This window comes from Littorina saxatilis, linkage group LG12 (assembly GCF_037325665.1).
Source record: "Littorina saxatilis isolate snail1 linkage group LG12, US_GU_Lsax_2.0, whole genome shotgun sequence".
In the NCBI taxonomy this organism is placed as follows: domain Eukaryota; kingdom Metazoa; phylum Mollusca; class Gastropoda; order Littorinimorpha; family Littorinidae; genus Littorina; species Littorina saxatilis.
In genome coordinates this window covers 21021898-21043880 of record NC_090256.1, presented here as the reverse complement: position 1 = coordinate 21043880, position 21983 = coordinate 21021898, and the positions used below count along the sequence as shown (strand labels likewise).

The window sequence follows — 21983 nt, the reverse complement described above, 5'->3', positions numbered from 1 at the left end:
TTCAACCGCGGAGTTCTGAACTTCGTCAATTGTTGTGGAGAACCATGCAATGCTGTCCCAATCGTAACAGCTAGGCAGTGTAAGCAGAAATGTAAAAGGTCCCTGCGAAACCGACTACACAAACCAAGACGTTTCTTCTAGACCGTCCCTCCATAGGTGGAATCTTCAATTCAATTCAATTTAATTCAATAAAACTTTATTGTCTGAATGCAACAAACAGAAACAAATCTCAATTTCAAAAGCGACAAAAAGTTTGAGAAGACGTCCTACTTCGAATGACGGTGTCACGTAAACATTCTGTCACTTTTTCTGCATGTCTACCGAGAGACTAAAAATATATGTCGAGAACCAAATTGTCTTGGTAACTTTGTCATATCAGCAGTAAAAAGTGACTCTCCTCAACGTCAGGCTGTGTAGGTACCGGTATCGTAAATCAAAATCTCAACAAACTTACATGAAGTTCACCTGCAGCCTTTGAACGATGTCGACCGCAAAGATCTGTATCCAAGTCCGTTATACAAAGTCATGTTCGTGATGTTGGCAGTTATAGAGAGATCAAGCCCTATCATTGCCAGTGAAAGATTGATGTCATCTACTTGACCACATCTAATCAAGCTAACCTTGCAAAAACATAAAACATCAAAGTAAAGTTACTACTGCGTGGGGTTAGTGTTACCAAGCACCATCCACTAAAGAGTCCACGAGAATTCCAGCGTGCCAGTCATGGTCAGTTCTTTGGCGTGTCCAGGCTAGAACTACAGAGCCCGTACGTGCATCAAAGTCACATGGTACCAATCATCATCTGACGTGAAGGACATACCTCATTACATACGATCTACCCTTCAAAAATACAAAACGATATCATTTGCTAGAACTAGAGTGATTGTTCAGGTCTGTTGTCAGGAGTAAACTGGTCGTCTGTGCGCGTGATTTAGACGCAAAGAGCGACCCTCATTACATACCGTCTACGGTCCAAAGACATACACAGTTATCATTTGCTAGTACTAGAGCGATTGTTCACGTCTGTTGTCAGGAGAAACCTAGTCGTCTGTGCGGCACGTGATTTAGCAGGCTTGTCCTTTTCCTTATGGGTGAATAACTTGGTTTCTGGCGTCGTGTAAGGTCTGTACACACCCGGCGTGGTAAACTGTCTGTGAATGATGACGGCGGTAGGGGCGGGCCCTATCCCGTAGACAGGTGCTATATGAGGACACACTTCATACTCTGCTGTTATTGTGTCAGCGAGCGGAGGTTCGATTCTTGGGCTTGGCGGATATGTGGTCGTGTCTACTTCAACGACGGGGAAGATGGCGGGAGGCTTCTCTTGTGTTGCGGTTGGTGGAACTGAAACAGTCCTCTCTTCGTTGTCGTCTGCCAACTTTTCTTCTCGTGTTTCTCCGCCACTGGATCCTTCTGACATGTTGTCGACTTCCTGCTCCTGAACGTCTGAAACAACATCCTTGTCTTCTGCTTTTTTTCCTGTCTTGTCATCGTCTTTTTCGTCTTGTATTGGGAGAACATTAGCTTTCTTCTTCTTGTCCTCGATTTTTCGATCTCTAGCTGTTACAGGGCGACTGGGAGGCTGATTTCTGTCTGGCGACAACCTGCCAGTGGGGTCAACGACGGTTTCTCTTTCGGGTCCACGGTAGAGAGGTGCACTGCGCAGGTCTCGTGACCTGATGACGTCACCGAGGACCTTGACCTTGTAAGCGTTCCAGGTGACCATGGTCTTGTAGGATTCCATGATGGCTGCGTCAGACGGGAATCTCTGATTTTCCTGCAGAAGCTAGATTTTTTTGCGAGGCAACACTTCTACATTTGATCCTACACAAACAGTGCTCTCCATTGCATCCCCTCTGACACCAGACCAGTATGCAAACATACAGATGTTCAGTCTTATTGGGAGGAAAGAAGACTCGCCTAAATAAAGTCCCTTGCCTCTTTCGACCTCTCTGTACCCTCCTGGCAGCGGATTACATTGCCACAGACACTTGGATGAATATTGACTCTGGCACCAAAATAGAAAAGACCGGTCGAGAGTAATACACCCTCTTAGACTTCTTGCCGTATAAAATGCTTGACATTGCCTAGACACTGAAATGGGGAGAGAAAAACAGAACTCGCAAACACTTTTCAGCGTCTTTTTTACACATTTTCGCAGCGCAACACTGTACTTATTCCCTGGTAGCTGAGTTTGGTTTCTTCTTGCATGGTATTGTCCATAAGGGGAGAATGTGTTGCTGTAAGTTTATTATTACGTTATTTTTGTTAGAATGTATATATATTTGATGTTTAAATAGTATGATTTTTATTCATAGTTAATATGTAAAGCGCGGAGAGCACAGTTCACTGTGGTTCGCGCTATATAAACTCTCATTATTATTATTATTATTATTATATCCAATAGAATCGCTCCACGTATCTCATGTTCCAAGACAAAACGCTAGAGAGTCAAGTCGCCAACCAGACATCTATTGTTAACAACATTTGATCAAGACGCCTGTAAAAGCCGTTCACAAATAGGCTAAATAATGTGCTACTAACTGTGTAAAGGTAAAAATCGTTCAGACGGCCTTCGTAAACTCTTTGTGAAACGTTCATGTGAGGTCAACAAGCATTGTTGTATAATGCTACTAATATACTCGTGGATGTTGTTGTTTGTGTGTGGGTGTTGTTGTTTTTGTGTGGGTGTTGTTGATTTTGTGTGGGTGTTGTTTTTGTGAGGGTGTTGTTTTTGTGTGGGTGTTGTTGTTTGTGTGTGGGTGTTGTTGTTTTTGTGTGGGTGTTGTTGATTTTGTGTGGGTGTTGTTGTTTGTGTGTGGGTGTTGTTGTTTTTGTGTGGGTGTTGTTGTTTTTGTGTGGGTGTTGTTGTTTTTGTGTGAGTGTTCTTGTTTTTGTGTGAGTGTTGTTGTTTGTGTGTGGGTGTTGTTGTTTTTGTGTGGGTGTTGTTGTTTTTGTGTGGGTGTTGTTGTTTTTGTGAGGGTGTTGTTTTTGTGTGGGTGTTGTTGTTTTTGTGTGGGTGTTGTTGTTTTTGTGAGGGTGTTGTTTTTGTGTGGGTGTTGTTGTTTTTGTGTGGGTGTTGTTGTTTTTGTGTGGGTGTTGTTGTTTTTGTGTGGGTGTTGTTGTTTTTGTGTGGGTGTTGTTATTTTTGTGTGGGTGTTGTTGTTTTTGTGTGAGTGTTGTTGTTTTTGTGTGGGTGTTGTTGTTTTTCTGTGGGTGTTGTTGTTTTTGTGTGGGTGTTGTTGATTTTGAGTGGGTGTTCTTGTTTTTGTGTGAGTGTTCTTGTTTTTGTGTGGGTGTTGTTGTTGTTGTTGGTGGGGGTGGGGGAGGCGGTTATGTAGTTGTTGTTGTTGTCGTCGTCGTTGTTGTCGTTGTTGTTGTTGTTGCTGTTGTTGTTGTTGTTGTTCTCTGTTGTTTTACTGTCACAAGTTGTTTCGTTTGAATGGTTTGGGAATTTTCTGGGTTTTTGTTCAATATAAAGACTTATAATACAATCTCATATCCGTCACATAATTAAGTATAATGCTCACCTTCTCTCTGGAGAATCGAGATTTGTCGAAGGCGAGTTTCTCCGTGCCTTGTTCCCCGAACAGTGTCCGCCACTGGATCTCCGCTGCTGACCGCTCCGTCCTGTCCTGACTGTTGATGACGATGGCCGCCTTCAGCCGTATTAGGGTCAGCGTCAGCCAACCAACCAAGCGGAACTTGCGATACATCTGTCGTGACACACTTCGTTGATTATGGGCGAATTCCGAAAATAACTCTTCTATACCTTGTTGTGTATCTCTATGTCTATAATGGTGTGATTGTGATCTGAGGAGTGTGCCGTTAATGGACGATGTTTTCGGAAGTAACTCTGTAGGGTTTGTGTGGGTTGTGACAGAGTGAGTACCTTTACTTTTAGGGGGACAAATATTTCACGGGACAATCACCAACGAGGTGTTGTGTCTCAAACACGCGGACAAGGAGCACGTGTTGATTTATTTGTCGACGGGCGCTGTGGCGGGGTGGTAAGACGTCGGCCTCTTAATCGGAAGGTCGAGGGTTCGAATCCCGGCTGCGGCCGCCTGGTGGGTTAAGTGTGGAGATTTTTCCAATCTCCCAGGTCAACTTATGTGCAGACCTGCTAGTGGCTTATCCCCCTTCGTGTGTACACGCAAGCACAAGACCAAGTGCGCACGGAAAAGATCCTGAAATCCATGTCAGAGTTCGGTGGGTTATAGAAACACGAAAATACCCAGCATGCTTCCTCCGAAAGCGGCGTATGGCTGCCTAAATGGCGGGGTAAAAACGGTCATACACGTAAAATTCCACTCGTGCAAAAACACGAGTGTACGTGGGAGTTTCAGCCCACGAACGCAGAAGAAGAAGAAGAAGAAGAAGATTTATTTGTCCCCGAAAAAGTAAAGGCACTCACTCTTTCACAGCCCATACAAACCCGACAGAGTTATTTCCGAACATCGTCTATTAACACCACACTCCTCAGATCACAATCGCTCCGACATAGTCATACACACAGAAGACGGTATTACCTCATATTAGAAGTTCGGTTCTGGTTTATATAACATACTAGCATGGAACAACATAAAACATTAAAAAAAATAATAATAACGTGTACAGTTTCATAACTGTAAACATGATTGTAAACTCTTGGCGCGAATCACACTCATATTGTTTCACGATTCATAATAATCATAACTTTCCGAAAAAGATCTCTCTCTCTCTCTCTCTCTCTCTCTCTCTCTCTCTCTCTCTCTCTCTCTCTCTCTCTCTCTCTCTCTCTCTCTCTCTCTCTCTCTCTCTCTCTCTCTCTCTCTGTCTCTCTCTCTCTCTCTCTCTCTCTCTCTCACACACACACACACACACACACACACACATACACACACACACACACACACACACACACATTTATAGTGGAAGAGACATTTTGTTGTTACTCACCTTTGATTCCGAAGGCGGGGCGTTCTCATCTCGCACCACCTTCTCATCACGAGCCCCATCCCCCATACCAGCCGCCCATTTCCACCGTTCAGTAGTAGCAGAGTTGGCCCGCCTGCGCGAACTGCTGTACCACAAACTGCGAAGTCTCTCCTTGACACAAGCCGGAATTCTAGCATTCAGACGTCTTTCTGCTGAGGCGGTGGTGGAGAAGGGGCGAACGTTGGGAAGTCGTTGTGAAGACTGTTGGCGATGTCGGGTTTGATGGAATCTGCCACCGTGCGACTTCGATGTTAGGACTGAAGTGGATTTGGCGCTCGTGGAAGGTGTTCGAAGCGGGCCGCTTGAGCTCAGTGAAGACGTTGGAGTCGGACGGGTGGCGTGTGGTGAATGTGTTGCAATGTGTCCGTTGGATATCGCTGCGGCAGCTTGGCGATGACTGTTGGAGTCTGCGGAAGATGTTCGAAGTGTGCCACCTGATTTTAAGAAAGACGTACGTTTTGGTCCACTGGAGTGCGGTGAGGGTGATGGAATGTGTCCGTTTGGAATCGCTGCAACGGTTGGAAGGCGACCGTTAACGTTCATGGATGTCCGAGAGGGACCGTCAGTGAGGTCAAACCATCGTGTGTCGTTTGAGGAAGGCGTTCGGAGTGGACCGCTCGAGCTTAGTGAGGACGATGGAGTCGGAACGCTGGAGTGTGGTGAAGGTGTTTGAACGTGCCCGTTTTGGATCGCGGAAGAAGTAATAACTTGGTTGTTCAAGTTAATGGCTGCTGTTAGAATGTGTCCGTTTGAACTTGCCGAGGCAGTCCGAACCTGGCTGTGCAAGTCCATAGACGCTGTTGGAAGGTGTCCGTTTGAACAAGCCGAGGCAGTTCGAACCTGGCTGTGAAAGTCCATAGATGGTGTAAAAATGTGTCCGTTTGAAATCTCTGGGGCAGTGGGAGCGTGGACGTATGAGTTTTCGGACACTTCATGCATGTGACTGCTGGTGCTCGCTATGCTGCTGAAAGATGTTGGCTGTTTGCGATCCGTTAAGTCTTCACTAAAAGTGACGTGTCTGGGTTCTGGTGAACAGCCACCTTTGGAGTCAGGGCGAGTGGCCATTGTACCGACAAGTTCGCTCATCATTGGAATTCCCCACTGACCACCTGGCACACTTTTCTCATGAAGCTTTGCAAGGTTTTCCTTATCAGAACCTAGGGTCACCATTTCCGTGGTATACGTCTCGCCAGGCTTTGAGGTGTCCGATACTGTATGAATATTAGCACCAGAATGTGAACGATCTGAGCCATTTGTTTCAACTGCTCCCGACCTTGTTGCAGATCTTGCTCTGTTCGTGGGGCCGCTTGAGTGTCTTAGCGAGAGCATGGAGGCGGGAGAACCGATCTTTGGTGGTACCTCCTTCTCTTCTTTGGCAGAGTCAGGGCCACGAAAGCTAGAGATTCCGTGGATTTCTAGCTTTTTCGTGGACCTGCTTAGAACCGCGCTGAAAGCTCGGTCTTTTGCCGAAGGACTTCTCTGAGGTCTGTACAGTCGGTCCGAGAAGTTAGGTGAGGTGGATCTCCATCCACACAGATCGTTTGCTTCGCTGAGTTCTGGATAGTCCTGGGCTATGGGGCTCTCTTGCTCCCTGTAGGAGGCCGGAGGGGAAGATACCGGTCTGTCTGTATGGCTAGTGGTGGGTGTGGCTCTGATTCGGCCCTTGCGGTCAACGTAGGAAATCTTGACTCTCATTCCTGTCTCTCCTCGCGATACGGCGTCTCTCTCGTAGCCCAAAGGTCCGCTGAAAGCGTTCCCTTGTCTGTAGAACTGCTTGTGTCTCCACGATGAGGCAGAGGTGAGGTATGCTCTGCTTCCATTGGTAGACACTGGACGCCTTTTTTTGCCTACGGAGCGGATGATCGCGTCTTCGGGAGTCGCCGGGGGCCTCGACGGTATGACGTCGTTGCCATCGTCGCCATCACCACGTGACGGTCTCGGTTCGTTCTTCCGCCTGCATCTCTCTCCGACTACCTCTATTTCGAGCATCGTGTTGGCAAAAGGAGTGGAGAACAGGAGGTAAGGTGTTATGGTGCGCTGGAGCTGTGCATTGAAAATGTCTATGTCAAACGGAGCAGCATTCTGTCAGCCGAGTCGGCATTGTTTCAGCATAGCGCTGGAACAGAAAGACACATAAACTGAGCACTCAAACAACGTTTGTGCAAATCATCTATTCAATGTAGGCTATTTCTGTGCGAAAACCACGGATGTATTATTTTCAGAAAATGCTTGACAGTCGTTAGTTTTGAAAAGGCTTCACATCAGCGGTTTAAAATAATTCTTGACAGTAGCTGTTGTATTTTCTCCCCCCAAAAGACTTGATGGTAGTCTTTTTAGAAACAGCTCGAGAGTATAGTCTTTTCAGAAGCGGCCTGGCAGTGGTTGTTTTAGATGAGAAAAAAACTGGACAATATTTGTTTATGGAAAAGGCTTGGCAGTAGTGTATTCGCAGTCTTTTCGAAAATGGTTAACAATAGTCTTTTTACAAAAAGCAATAGTCTTGACAGACAAGGCCTTAAAGTAGTCTTTTTAAAAACGGCTGTTGTCAGTTGTCTTTTTGGAAAAGGATTTACAGTGGTATTTTCAGAAAAGGTTTGGCAGTGATATTTTAGAAGATGCTTGACATTAGTATTTTTATTCAGAAATAGGCTTGACAGTAGTGATTTAGAAAAGGCTTTTGAAAGGCTTGGCATCAGTGTCTCAAAAATTGCTTCATAATAGATATTTTAGAAAAGACGGTAAAACGTTTTAGAAAATGCTTGAAATCAGACGATGAAATTGTTAGACAGCAGTCTTCGAAAAAATATGATTTTATACTTTGTTCTGAAACACTTTACATGCGTATAGCGGTATAAGGCACTGTCTCCTGCTCACCTGTGCACGTGTCATCCGAGTTCCTATGTCTCTACACCATCATGGAATGCATTCATTCGCATATTGTCGAGCCAGCAAAACACTAGCAATGACAAGAAGGAAAATACAATATTGATCGAAGACATTTGGTTTGCGCACTTGTTCGCGAGACGTGCTATCAGAGTAATCGCATCGGATCGTCTTAAGTTGTGGTAGGCTGTTGACCCTACAATCTCTCCTTTGCCATTCTCTTTTGTTTCTGGGACTCTTTGACCGACTTCGCGTTGATTGACGCACTAAGAGTAAGCTACATCCTGGAGTGTGTGTGTGTGTGTGTGTGTGTGGTCTGGCGGACGGGTGGTCGAGCAGGCGATTGTGTGCGTGCGTGCGTGCGTGCGTGCGAGCGTGCGTGCGTTCGTGCGTGCGTACGAGCGTCCGTGCGTCCGTGTGTGTGTGTGTGTGTTTTCAACTATGTCTGTCTGGTGGTATTCTTGTGTACATCGGCGCTGTCTGACTTTCACCGCTATTGGGCTGTCACTCTAGATTAGCGAATCTCTCCGCCATAGTGTATGCCATCCTTCACTAATTCAGTCTGCAATCGAAGTGTTTCACAGACAATTACAAGAGCGACATGGATGATACATTTGGGACTGTTCACGCTTGCTTTGAACATAGGTAGTAAAGTCGGTAATCTTTTATGAGTTGTGTTAGCTTTGTGGTCCATTGTTCCCGAAGAGAATAGGACGCGGGGATCAAATGATAAGTAGTTCATTATCCATTGTGCGGGCGATATAGATATCTTATGATAGACAACACAAAAGAATGATACACCAGCCACCCAACTATACAGTGTTATATAGTTTTATATAGGACATGGACTTTTAATCTACCGCGTAATCCGTCAGAGATGGCAACTGCAAACATCTGCCCATTCGTCCAGACCCCTTGATTTAAACATACTGTTGTTTGTTGTTTTTACATTTAGTCAAGTTTTGACTAAATGTTTTAACATCGACGGGGAATCGAGACGAGGGTCGTGGTGTATGTGTGTGTGTGTGTGTATGTGTGTGTGTGTGTGTGTGTGTGTGTGTGTGTGTGTGTGTGTGTGTGTGTGTGTGTGCGTGTGTGTGTGTGTGTGTGTGTGTAGAGCGATTCAGACTAAACTACTGGACCGATCTTTATGAAATTTTACATGAGACTTCCTGGCTATAATATCCCCAGATGTGTTTTTCAGTTTTTGGATATCTTTGATGGCGTCATACCCGGCTTTTTGTAAAAGTTGAGGCGGCACTAGCACTGTCAAATTGATTGAAATTTTGGCCAAGCAATCTTCGACGAAGGCCGGACTTTGTGGTGGTGGTGGTGGTGGTGGTGTTACGTTCCTCTCAGGTGAATAATAAACGACACATGTGCATGGCCTGTTGCACTCAAACCTAATGCAACCCAGTTACATAACAGTTTTAGATTACCGATAATTCGTGAAAAGCAGTTTCAAAACAAATCTGTATCTTTCAAACAAGTACCAGAAAGTAAAAGTAGATGCATATTAATTTGAGCATGGGTGCGTGTGTGTGTGTGTGTGTGTGTGTGTGTGTGTGTGTGTGTGTGTGTGTGTGTTTGTGTGTGTGTGTGATCGCGCGTGCGCGCGTGTGTGTGTGTGTGTGTGTGTGTGTGTGTGTGTGTGCGTGCGTGCGTGCGTGCGTGCGTGCGTGTGTTTATGTGTTGTTTGTTGCAAGTATAATATTGGGGGCAGAACGCTGCTTAAAACTTTTACTCAAGTTTTAACATAATTATCGGGGCGGGGATGTAGCTCAGTAGGTAGCGCGTTGGATTTGTATCCAGTTGGCCGCTGTCAGCGTGAGTTCGTCCCCACGTTCGGCGAGAGATTTATTTCTCAGAGTCAACTTTGTGTGCAGACTCTCCTCGGTGTCCGAACACCCCCGTGTGTACACGCAAGCACAGGTGCGTGTGTGTGTGTGTGTGTGTGTGTAGTGCATGTGTGTGTGTGTGTGTGTGTGGTGTGTGTGGGAGTTTCAGCCCACGAACAAAAAAACATGATTATCAAAATGGTTGACGGCGAAGCCCGAACTATTGGATTGCATTTCAGCTTGGAAGCTTAAAAAGCAATTAATCAAACATTGATAAGTATGGTCATTACAAATCTGAAAATTGTAATCAAAATTAAAAGTTTAGTAATCGATCGAGAAAAAAAAATCATCTTATTCTTTAACATTTCCTGAGTCCAAAAACATACAGATATGATATGTTTGGATTAAAAACAAACTCATGAAGATAAAACAGCGCTATTCCTGTGTTCTGGCTTGTTACTTTCTGCACGCTTTTTTCTTGAACGAGTTTTCTTGGCTCATGGTCTCGGGGAGTCGTCACAGCTATTACTGTCTTGGTGCAACAAATGCAGTGCGTTCATTTCATTCTGTGAGTTCGACGGATTGACGAAATGTAGTAATTTTGCTTCACGCGACTTGTGTGGGGTTTTATTTTTTAAGAAATAAGGAATTCAGAGACACGTGAGCTCGATCATTGTTTCAACCTTCATACATCTGGGTGCCTGCAACTTTGAACTTTGAACTTAGTGCTATTTTTTTCACACACGAAATAAATAAATAAATGTAATAATAAACCTTTGGTCTAGAAGACCGACAGTGCAATGCTCCAAACTGTAAATTGAGCATGGCGTTATGACACAAAACAAACTTTCCCAGTGACGTGTGGGCTAACAATTGCACGCAAACAGGCTCTGTGAAATCGTTCAATGTATTTCACATTGCATGTCACCACTGGGTTTGGCGCTTGTTTGCACGTTAGCTCACAGCGTTTGTTGCTAGCTTGACATACGGCCTAGATGGAATTGTTGGACTGTAATCCCTGACAAATCTGTTGTCGGTCGGTGTCACTTTTCACACTGCGTCATTGCTAACAACGCACAGCTCTATTAACGCATGCGCGCCCAAACGCACGTAGGCTAGCACGCACGCACGCACGCATGAACTCACGAACGCACGCACGCGCGTGCACACTCAAACACACACGCACGCACGCACGTACACACACACACACACACACACACACACACACACACATTTACAAAAAGCTGGATATTACGTCATCAAAGACATTTATCAAACAAAGGAAAAAACACGTGGGGATATTATACTCAGGAACTCTCATGTACAGTTTTATGAAAATCGGTCCGGTAGTTTTCTCTGAATTGCTGCACACACACACACACACACACACACACACACACACACACACACACACACAGACACACACACACCACGACCCTCATCTCGATTCCCCCTCTATGTTAAAACATTCAGTCAAAACTTGACTAAATGTAAAAACGAAGGAAAATAACAACAAAAATGTGAAGAAATTTAAAGCCACATGTACTCGATGACTATACACGCTAATTGCTTTTCCAACAGCTGGAGACATGCTAAATTAAGTTCCCTGCAAAATATTGTGGTCTAGGACCCCTTCAATGTTGAGATATGTTAATTTTCATTTTGATCTGGATCGTCCTATTTATAGATTTGCCAACAGAGGTAGCGTTGACGCAAGGGAAATAACTCCGCGTCTTTGTTTACATCCAAAGTTTTTGAGACTCTAAAACAAGCTGTAATGCATGTATATGGTCCGCGCATGGCGACATATCGTCATTACATGGTCTTATGGTGCGTTTGACATCGATTATGGGCAAACTACACTTTGTAAACACGGGAGCGCGTACATATGCCTTTAAGAAATAAATCAATAATGAGTTGTCAGAGCATTTACATTGGAAGTACACTATTTACAACCTACAAAAAAATATTATAGAAAGAACAACAACAATAAGATGAACAAAGACAAAAAGAAGGACGGAACGGTCAGGCAGACAAATAACTAAAGGAACAAAACTGTAACCAAAACAAAACACAGACCTTCACACGGAGCACAACAGACACTTCACTGTTCAGTGACTTTCACATAATGTAGTAAATACCACAGACCAAATAGCCTGGACCGCCAACTCTCGTCACGTGACCCTTCGAGGTTACGACGCTCGACTTTCAGGGGCGCTTAGCGTCCGGTTTGAAAGGCCAGCGATTCGAAGACAGTGAAAAGAAAGCACGCTCCAGTTATTTGTGACAATGGGAGGTGACAATGAACTGGATTTTCCAAAACTCCAAACTAAACTTAACAAAACTCATCGAAAAACATGTTCCATATGCACTTTAGCTGAGTTTATTTTAGCATTTTCAGAACTTACCTCGGCAACTTCGTCCATGTTTACAATCGACACCGGATATGACATCCCCCTGATTTCTGAAAGGCCATGTAAGCGTAGGTTCCTAAATGCGAGAGGCCGCTACCTCGTAATAGAGAGAAAGAGCGGAGAGAGAGCTAGTTGGCGATCCAGGATAAATGGTCTATTTAAATACATAGTATCACTGTCAACGCAGTGGCACAGTGTGTTTGAACTGAGAGTGCCTTGACAGCAGACTAACCTTACCGTTAGCTTAAAGGCACACACTTTCTTGTGTAAGCGATCGTTTTCATCAACACACATTTTTTCAGGCTTTTACACGGAATACAGACATCCTTGAACTTAAAAAACATGCCACAAAATAACAGCCTGGCTCCTTCCATATTCGCATTTTTTTCTGAATTAATGAGAAACAACATCGACTAAACAACCTATACTAAGGCGTCTCTTCTTGACCATCTAACCCAAAATAAAATCTCTGATGTCAAAAGTGTTCTATAAACAAAGCTCGAGAAGACGTCATAATGCGAAGAATGGCGTCACTTTAACATTCTCTGGCACTTCTTTTGAATGTCAAAGGAAGAATGACAAAGAATCTCGAGAACAAAGTATGTCTCGGTGACTTTTTCATAGCAGCATTAGAAAATTACTTGCAAGGTCACCGCCAGGATGTGCACGAATCGGTATCGTATATCATTAATTTGGAAAGTTACACCTAAATGTAAATCTGCAAAATCAATTCAGCAAATATGTCCCACTCCGTAAACAGAGTTCAACCACACCTTTGATTTGTTGTATAATTATGTCCATGTGAAAAAATACGCTTATTCCACGTGAAAACCTTGGCAGGTCTGTGGTGGTATGTCTAATTGTGATCGCTGGAAGGGCGACAACTTTAACAATTGTCGTCAATAGCTGCCAAGCCCTCCTGCCAGGCATGCATGCGAGCGCCACAGAGAGCAAAAAGTCAAAGACTTGCTATCTCCGTGCGATCTGAACCATTAGCATACTTTTCGCGGTCTGTTTAGACTGAGTGTGAATAGCACAGGTGGAATTAAAATGGACAGGGGAAAGATCTCAGGTAGATGTATATAGATACAATCGACAACCTACAATTGTAGGTGTGATTTTCTGTGTGAGGGATACGTGTAAGTTCTCGATCTCCAGAGGGTTAGGAAATCGATTTGTGGTGAAGAGATTTGAGCTGTCAGGATTGTGTTACAAAAGAACAGGCCTTGTTTAGCTGGAGGTTACACTGATATGAATTGCCTTTCAAAATGTGCTTTTTGTGATAGTGGTTGCTTTTTATCCTTGGGGTATTGACGTTTAAAATCGCTCTTGTTTACAGGCAGGCAGGGTGTGCCGAAGAAAAATTTCCATTTTTATGTAATATTTTAATGGACAATAAAGTGCTGTTATTGTTATTGTTATTGTTGTTCTATCTAGTGTACTTTTTTTTTCTTTTTCTTGGTTGTTGTTCCTTGTGGGTTTGTTTGTTTATTTGTTTGTTTGTTTGTTTGTTTGTTTGTTTGTTTGTTTGTTTGTGGATTAATTTCATCAGAGAAACTGCTTTCAAGAATCTTTCATCTGCGAAGTTTGTGAGTGGTTCCTCCGTACAAATGACAATATCTTAATATTTTGTTTTACCTACATTTTTTTAACTCTCGCGGTAAGCTACTGATTTTCATTTTGTTTAGCCTTTCTTCACCCATTTAAATCATTCATAAATGTTCATACCCAAGGGAAGTAATTCACATATATATCTATGGCCAATGTTTTCACAGGGCATCTGCCCCCCCCCTCCCCCCCCCTCACCACACACACTCACATGGGCTAAAACTGACATGGCTTTTATGGGTATGACCCTCTCACTCACAAGGGAAGTAATTTACTGATAGTGTGTTTTCATTTCGTGTGGCCTTCACCGATTTAAATAATTTATTTCAGCTTATCCAATTATAGTGTGGATGAACACTGTCTCCACTCAAAATAGTCCTTTGCTATTGTACATTGTGAATCAGCATTTTTGTTTTTGTTCTGTTTGAATAAAGTGCAATACTTTTACAACCAAAGTGTTAATGTTAAAGATGTTTACATAATGTGTGAAGGATGATGCATTTGAAAACTAATATTGTTAAATGTAAATTGACCTGTGACAAGTCAGCAAAGTGCAATATCCAAGCATGAAACCCGCACACAATTCCCAAACAACATGCTTTCTTTTCCACAAAATTCCATCCAGGTGAAAACAATTATGTGAACGTCATAACATGGTGTTTTTTTACATTAATAATCAAGCCAAACATCAACTAACATGGTGTTAATAGGCATTTGAGCAAGCTTTAACACCAACATAACATGGAGTTAATAGTCATTTGGGCAATCTTTAACACCAACATAACATGGGGTTTTGCATGTTAAACCAGCAATAACATGATGTTAATCACGTTACAAGCAAGCTGTAACACCACCAAAACAAGCAGTTTTGCAAGTTAAGTCTACGATAACATGATGTTACTTGGCGTTAAACCAAAGCTTTAATGCCATCAAAACTTGGCATTTTTGCATGTTACAGACATGCTGTAACATGGTTTAACATGATGTTTTGACTATCGCAAAACGCGCTGAAATTCCAGGCAATTTCGCAGCGATAACTTCAACAAAATCCAATCAAAATCTGGCGTTGTCGTAAACACCAAAATCTAATAAACCCATTGAAACTTGAAGTTTTGTTGGGATTTTGAGTAGTTTTGTAAGATACAAAACGCCACTTTTCGCCCAGTGAAGGCAAGTAGTTCAATTTTGTAGCTTGGACAATATCATTGCAATCCATGACACAAGGAGCATATCAGCCGATTTCTGTATATGTCTTCTTTGGCTTCTTCTTCGTCGTCGTCGTCGTCTTTTTCAGGCGTGAATACATAATAACAAGACGTCAAACCGAAACACTGCCACGGAAGCACCTTCCACAAAAAACATTATAGCCATTTGTTCAGTAAGCTTTCAACAAATAGATTAAACTAGGCATGGTATCGCAACTATTGAAAGTGGCACTTCAAATGTGCTTCGCTAAAGTGGTCTTTTCACCTGTGAGAATTCACAGTTTGCCTTACACAAATCATGACGTCAATTATACTGGGGAAAAAGACTTTCTTTATTCGGAGATAGGATGAGTGGGGTGGCTTTCGAGTCTTCGTTGCTGTTTGGGGTAAACACACTCTCAAGGGATTTCTGCCAAAAGGTCGCAATTTATATTAATCATTATTGATTTAAGTGTCGGGTACTATCTTTACGGACAAGGTACGAGATCATTCTGCGGCACAAAGTTGTATCTAAATATGCTGCTGCAGCTGGGTTTCGAATACGTTTGACAGCACGTACGTCAAAAGACAGCGATTGCTAGGGCTACTGTCTGACCTAGCGAGTATATCTGGTGAGTGCAAAGAAATACTGAAAGAACGGAAGAACGAAAGAAAGACAGCCCCCTAACAACAACAAAATTAATCATAATAATAAAAATTAAAAAGATTAAAATAAATAAAGACTGTGTTTGGGTTTTTTTCTCAATTAATTACGTCCAAGGTTCTCTGTTTGCGTTCTAGATGCAATTTAACCCCCACTAAATAGGCCCTGATACTCGCTACATGGGCATTCCTGGCAGTAAACTATTGGACGATTACCTCGATCGAACGATCTCCACCCCCACCTCGTAACCCACATGGAAGAAAAGATCTAAATGTCTTGTCCGCAAACCCACGCCGCCTAAAATTGGCGCCTAGAAAAGAGAAGTCCACCCAACGATCTTTTCAACACAAAGGGACTCATTGGCTTTGAAGGTTTCTTTACACGCAGCGAGTCATGAAATCACTATCTTCCTTTGACGTTTGTGTTCTTGCCAGCGACTTCAAAGGATCGAAGTGACAGAGAGCTGGAGAATTGAACTAAACACACCTGCAAACGGTGACACTTATCACACGGGCTCAGACGCACAAAACTCTCAGAACGGGGCGTAAACACACCAACAAGGGCTCAAAGACACGCGCGCACAAAGACAGACAGACACACACACACACACACACACACGCAGACACACACACACACACGCAGACACACACATGCGCGCGCGCACACACACACACACACACTCACACGTACGCACACGCACGCACCATCCTACCCCGCCCATGCCGAGACAGACAGAAACTCACACACACACACACACACACACACACACACATGAAAAATACACACACACACACACACACACACACAAACACACACACAAACACACACACACACAACACACACACAGACACACACACACATACACACACATACACATACACACACACATTGGCAACAAAAGGAAAGAAACGCAAATTGTTTCAAAAATACAAATTAACTTACAGGTCTGTAGTCCGGTGAAATAAATAAGGAGTTCCTTCTTTCTTTTTTTTTAAAGAAGATATGCACGAGTTCTGCCCATATACATTTGGCAATTACATGGCGGAAACAAAACAACAACCGACTATATCATTTTAAAATAGAACATTAATTTAAACTTATTTTATTATGCATTTTTATAAAGTTGATCTAATTGAAATTAGGTCATCCCTCAAAATACCACAGTGAACAGAGAGCACCCAGGCTGTTAGTTAGTTAGTTAGTTAGTTAGTTAGTTAGTTAGTTAGTTAGTTAGTTAGTTAGTTAGTTAGTTAGTTAGTTAGTTAGTTAGTTAGTTAATTAGTTAGTTAGTTAGTTGTTGCGTTTTGGGTCCAGCGGACCATATAGGCCAAATCAGGACCCCCCCCCCCCCACCCAGGCTATTCTTTGTTGGTGTTTGTTCAAGTGGAGGGGTGGTCTTATCCCATGTAAAAACCTGGCCAGACCTGAAATGGTGAGCCAAACAGTTTTCACGAGAAGCCGTGTACCTAGCTTTCTTCTTCTTCTTCAGCGTTCCACAATTTTCTGGTTACGTGTGAGCTCGTTTGCCCATTTGGGTTCCCCACACTATACTCTGAGAGCGTTGGCAGCTCACTCTGCTTTCGTTGAGTAGGCATGCTGGGTATTTTCGTGTTTCCATAACCCACCGAACTCCGACATGGATTACAGGATCTTTTCCGTGCGCACTTGGTCTTGTGCTTGCGTGTACACACGAAGGGGGTTAGGTCACTAGCAGGTCTGCACATAAGTTGACCTGGGAGATCGGACAAATCTCCTCTCTTAACCCACCAGGCGGCAGCGACCGGGATTCGAACTCACGACCTCCCGATTAGGAGGCCGACGTCTTACCACCACGCCACTGCGGCCGTCACCTAGCTTTGATAACATCAAACAACGAGAACACTATTTCTTTCCAGTGGCGTCTGTCAAAGTATTAAACATAAAAAAGAATGTTATATATGCAATTCAAACGTTTAATTTGTGACAAAACAAAATGTAATATTCACAGTATTGAGTTATGCAAATTCTCACCGAACGCGTAGGAGGGAATGAACGTACGCTGTTCATCTGTTAAGAATAATGTATTTCACATAAACACAAACAACCGACGTTTTTATAGAAACAAACAAGAAAAGAAACAGAGCTTGGAATACAAGCAAAAGCATAAGTGCGCCTTGTGGTGAGATATGTGCGAGTTATAAATTCTCGTATTATTATTATTATTATTATTATAAGTCTACAAAAACTGTACCGGAGATTTGAACGTTAATTGTCTCGGCCTTGGCTCTTGCCACTGCCGCCCTTACACAAATGTCAATTCAAAGACAGATTGATTCCTTATGCAGTGCAATACATTACTTGGCGTTAATGCTATTCAGTATTACTATTAGGCATGAAAGGTAAAATTATAACTTGTTAGATTCCTTTCAGTAAGAGCTATTCAGTATTAGGCATGAAAGGTAAGATTATAACTTTTCACATTACTTTCTGTAAGAGCTATTCAGTATTAGGTTATGACAGGTAAGATTATTTCTTTTCACATTACTTTCAGAAAGAGCGATTCGAGTGAGACACCTAGTCTGCGATATTCTTTTTGTGTGGACTTTGAAATGAACACTTTGTACGAATGCAAATTAGTCCTAAGATGTGTTATAGCAAAGACCAACATATTCGGGCTTCATATAACGCCCGCATAGAATTCATTAATAATGCAAGTAAATGCTCTTGGGCGTATGCTTTTAGCACAAAAAGCCAAAAAAATAGAAAATAGGACGACACACAAGACAACTATGGAGATCAGTATGGTTTTTTGAAGGGTCGAACCATTAGTTCAGCGATCCGGCAAATAGACGATTTAGTATCGTATGTAAACGAATATAATAAACCTGGGTTCCTTGTAGCACTGGACTATAAAGCTGCATTTGACACGATTTCCAAAGAGTATATTGTGTATGCATTTAAACGATTTAATTTTGGTGCCGTCTTTGTAAGATGGGTAGAGATTCTATTGTATAAATCGGAAAGTTGTATCAATTTTATGGGCTGGTTATCGGAATGTATTGAATTAAACGCAGGTATCAGACAGGGCTGTTCTTTTTCACCGATGGCCTTCATCCTTGCATTAGAATTGTTGGCCTTGAAAATTCGAAATGATGGTTCAATTAAGGGTCTGCCTCTGCCAAAAGAAACTAATGATAATTATGATATGTTCTTTAAGATATTATTATATGCTGATGATGTGACCCTATTTCTGAACGATATGGATGAGTTAAAAAACGCATTAACCCTTGTTACCTATTTTTCCAAATTCTCTGGTTTGGCAATGAATAGACAAAAAACTGAAATCATGGCCTTGGGCAGTAATAAATATGGTAATGAAAATGAGTGCGGGTTAAGGTGGACTACAAAAGTGAAGATTTTGGGAATTTATTTCAGTAGCTCCTCATCGGTCTCTGAGATTGAAGAAAACTGGACAAGCCGTATTGAAAATATACGACGCAACATTGTAAAATGGTTTAAACGAAATTGTAGTATCATGGGGAAAATATGCATTGTGAAATCTCTTTTGTTATCGCAGATTATTTATCCGTTGCAAGCACTGGTAATACCCGAAAAGGTATTGACTGAGATAAATACTATGTTTTACAGATTTATTTGGAAAAAACGATTTTCAAACACTAAGGCATTTGAGAAAGTTAAAAGAAAAGTGATGTGTCAAGAGTTTCCTGATGGGGGTTTAAAAATGATTGATGTCATTGATATGCAGTCCTCTTGTTTGTTGTCCTGGGCGGCAAATTTATTGAACGAAAAGCAGGAAAGTTGGAAACAAATACCGATACATATGTTCTCGAAGCTTGGTGAAAGGTTGTGTTGCTTCCAATCTAACACCACGGTAAAAAAATTTAAAGGATTGGGATTAATTAAAAATGTATTTTGGAAACAAGTTTTAATTTGTTGGTTGAAAAATAAGGACATGATTCAGAGAGCAGTAGGTGGAGACATGTTATTAAGAGATACGTGTTTATGGAACAGCAAGGATATAATCTATTGCGGCCAAACCCTGTTTTTTAGCGACTGGATTAAAGCAGGCGTTTGTCGAGTAAAGGATGTATATGTTGGTAATGAGATTGTGCCCTTTAATATTATGCAGCAGAAGGTTGGATGTAAGCCCACAAGATTCTTTGAATATAGGGTGATTTGTACAGCAGTTAAAGCAGCAACACTACGCTCTGCAAATGGAAATGTATGTGGATTCAACGATTTAAAGAACCTGAGTAAGCCTTGTCAATTTCGCAAATTAATTATAAAGGAAAAATATGTGGAGCCGGTTGTAGTTAAATTTTGGGAACATAAATTTGATTTCAGGCCGGGAAAAGAGCAATGGTTAATGGTAAACAAAGTAACCACTGAAACAAGATTGCGAATGTTGCATTGGAAAATATTGCACAATATTTACCCCACAAATATTTTATTGTATAAAATAGGCATTTCCGTGAGTAATTGCTGTACTCACTGTGAGAACGAAATTGATTATATTGAACATTTTTTTTACTTTTGCCCGAAAATTATGTCCATTTGGAAATGCGTTGAGGATAAAGTGAATTGTAAATATAATATGATTATTAAAATTACCGTAAAGGAAGTTTTTTGGGGCGTATTTGAAAATTCACAAAGTTCCAAGGCACTAATAAGTTATGTGAATTATTTGATTGTGATAGCCAAAATGTGTGTTGGTATTTATAGATATGGCTCCCCTCTGGATATTGTATGCATTTTTGAGAGGGAATTGTTATATAGAAAAGTTACTTAAAATACATTTAGATATAGTAATGTTAATGTAAAAGAAAAAACATTACTTAAAAAAAAAAATATAAAAAAAAAAAATCAATGAAGAAGGATGCTCCCCGCCAACAACAACAACAACAACAACAAAAAAACAAAAAAAACAAAAAGGCAAAAAAGAAAGGGTTGAAGCAGCCTGCATGCAACTGAGAAAAAAAAGAGAAAAAAAAAAGAAAAAAAAAGACAACTATGGACAAGCTAGTGAAATATGACATTTACAAAGCATACAGATCGTGTGAATAATGATTAATAAACAAACATAAACGCAGCTCTGTTACTAATACAGGGGCGGGGATATAGCTCAGTTGGTAGCGCGCTGGATTTGTATTCAGTTGGCCGCTGTCAGCGTGAGTTCGATCCCAGGTTCGGCGGAAATTTATTTCAGAGTCAACTTTGTGTGCAGACTCTCTTCGGTGTCCGAACCCTCCCCCCGTGTACACTACATTGGGTGTGCACGTTAAAGATCCCACGATTGACAAAAGGGTCTTTCCTGGCAAAATTGCTTAGGCACAGTTAATAATTGTCTACCTATACCCGTGTGACTTGGAATAATAGGCCGTGAAAGGTAAATATGCGCCGAAATGGCTGCAATCTACTGGCCGTATAAAATTTCATCTCACACGGCATCACTGCAGAGCGCCTAGAACTGTACCCACGGAATATGCGCGATATAAGCGTCATTGATTGATTGATTGATTAATACAAATCCCGTTGATTTAAAATGTGCACCTCCTCAGGGCTAGCAACCATGTCAATGACATCTGGTAAACCCCTAAACAACAAGATATACGAAATGTGTGAGAACAATAACATGGATTTAAAAGAGTAATTGCATTGAAAAGGATATCTGTGAAAGATATGTCCTTTATGTACAAGCTGTTAACTTTGCGCAACCAGACATATTATTAAGAAGGTTTACTCACAACCATGAATTCGTGTTTGGGGTCACACATATTGTGTCCAAATAATACCGACACAAGAAAATTGCTTGATTAAAATCAACATGGCCGAAGCCATGTTTTCATAAAAGAAGCGGTATTGTACAGGCACATGTTGAATTTGGGTTACATGTGTTGCAGAGTATTTGAAAATCCGTAGGTATAAAAACATGCAAAGAAGAGTGATAAGTCCCTGTTGTGAATATAGTCAAGTCGATAAATTGATTACTTATGTTTCACACTAGTTTTGCTGTTACAGCAGTCCCTCTCATGAACGGACACCTGTCCGTACATTGCAGGTGGCCGGTCACGGGAGAGCCCCCCCCCCCCCCCCCCATCACACACACTCAGGCACACTGACGGACTGAGTGAATCTTTGCTACTGGTGAACGAGCTCTACTTGTCCTAAAACAATAAGGTCAAACTACTACAACTTATAACTGAAAGGAAAAAAAAACTGTCCTGTAAAAATGACGTTAAATCAACGGTGTCAGAAAAAGAGAGATAAAAGAAATCCTCAAATTCCTGAGGATACAGGCACCCACGAACATACTCACAGAGGCACCCATGCTTGTGCAGATACTTTGCAAAAATATGAATTGAAAACCTGCATATGTGGTAATTTATTTTGTGTGTGTGTGGCTTTATTGAAT

The 21983-nt window shown here is 42.0% G+C and overlaps 1 protein-coding gene across 1 annotated transcript; it reads right to left on the bottom strand.

Moving 5' to 3' along the window:
* Positions 1 to 991: 991 nt before the first annotated feature.
* LOC138981234 (uncharacterized) lies at positions 992 to 12265 on the bottom strand. Its single transcript, XM_070354076.1, has 4 exons — positions 11781 to 12265; positions 4942 to 7096; positions 3531 to 3716; positions 992 to 1786 (listed from the first exon to the last, which is right to left on the bottom strand). Exons 2-4 carry the CDS (start codon positions 6967 to 6969, stop codon positions 992 to 994), a joined length of 3009 nt encoding a protein of 1002 aa, XP_070210177.1. The 5' UTR covers positions 6970 to 7096; positions 11781 to 12265.
* Positions 12266 to 21983: the final 9718 nt, after the last annotated feature.

Excerpts from the sequence above, each read along its gene's own strand:
- LOC138981234 (XM_070354076.1), bottom strand. The coding sequence starts at position 6,969 with ATGCTCGAAATAGAGGTAGTCGGAGAGAGATGCAGGCGGAAGAACGAA. Across the intron at positions 3,717-4,941 it reads CCCCGCCTTCGGAATCAAAG|ATGTATCGCAAGTTCCGCTT; the intron begins GTGAGTAACAAC and ends GTGTCACGACAG. Across the intron at positions 1,787-3,530 it reads CTCGATTCTCCAGAGAGAAG|CTTCTGCAGGAAAATCAGAG; the intron begins GTGAGCATTATA and ends AAAAAAATCTAG.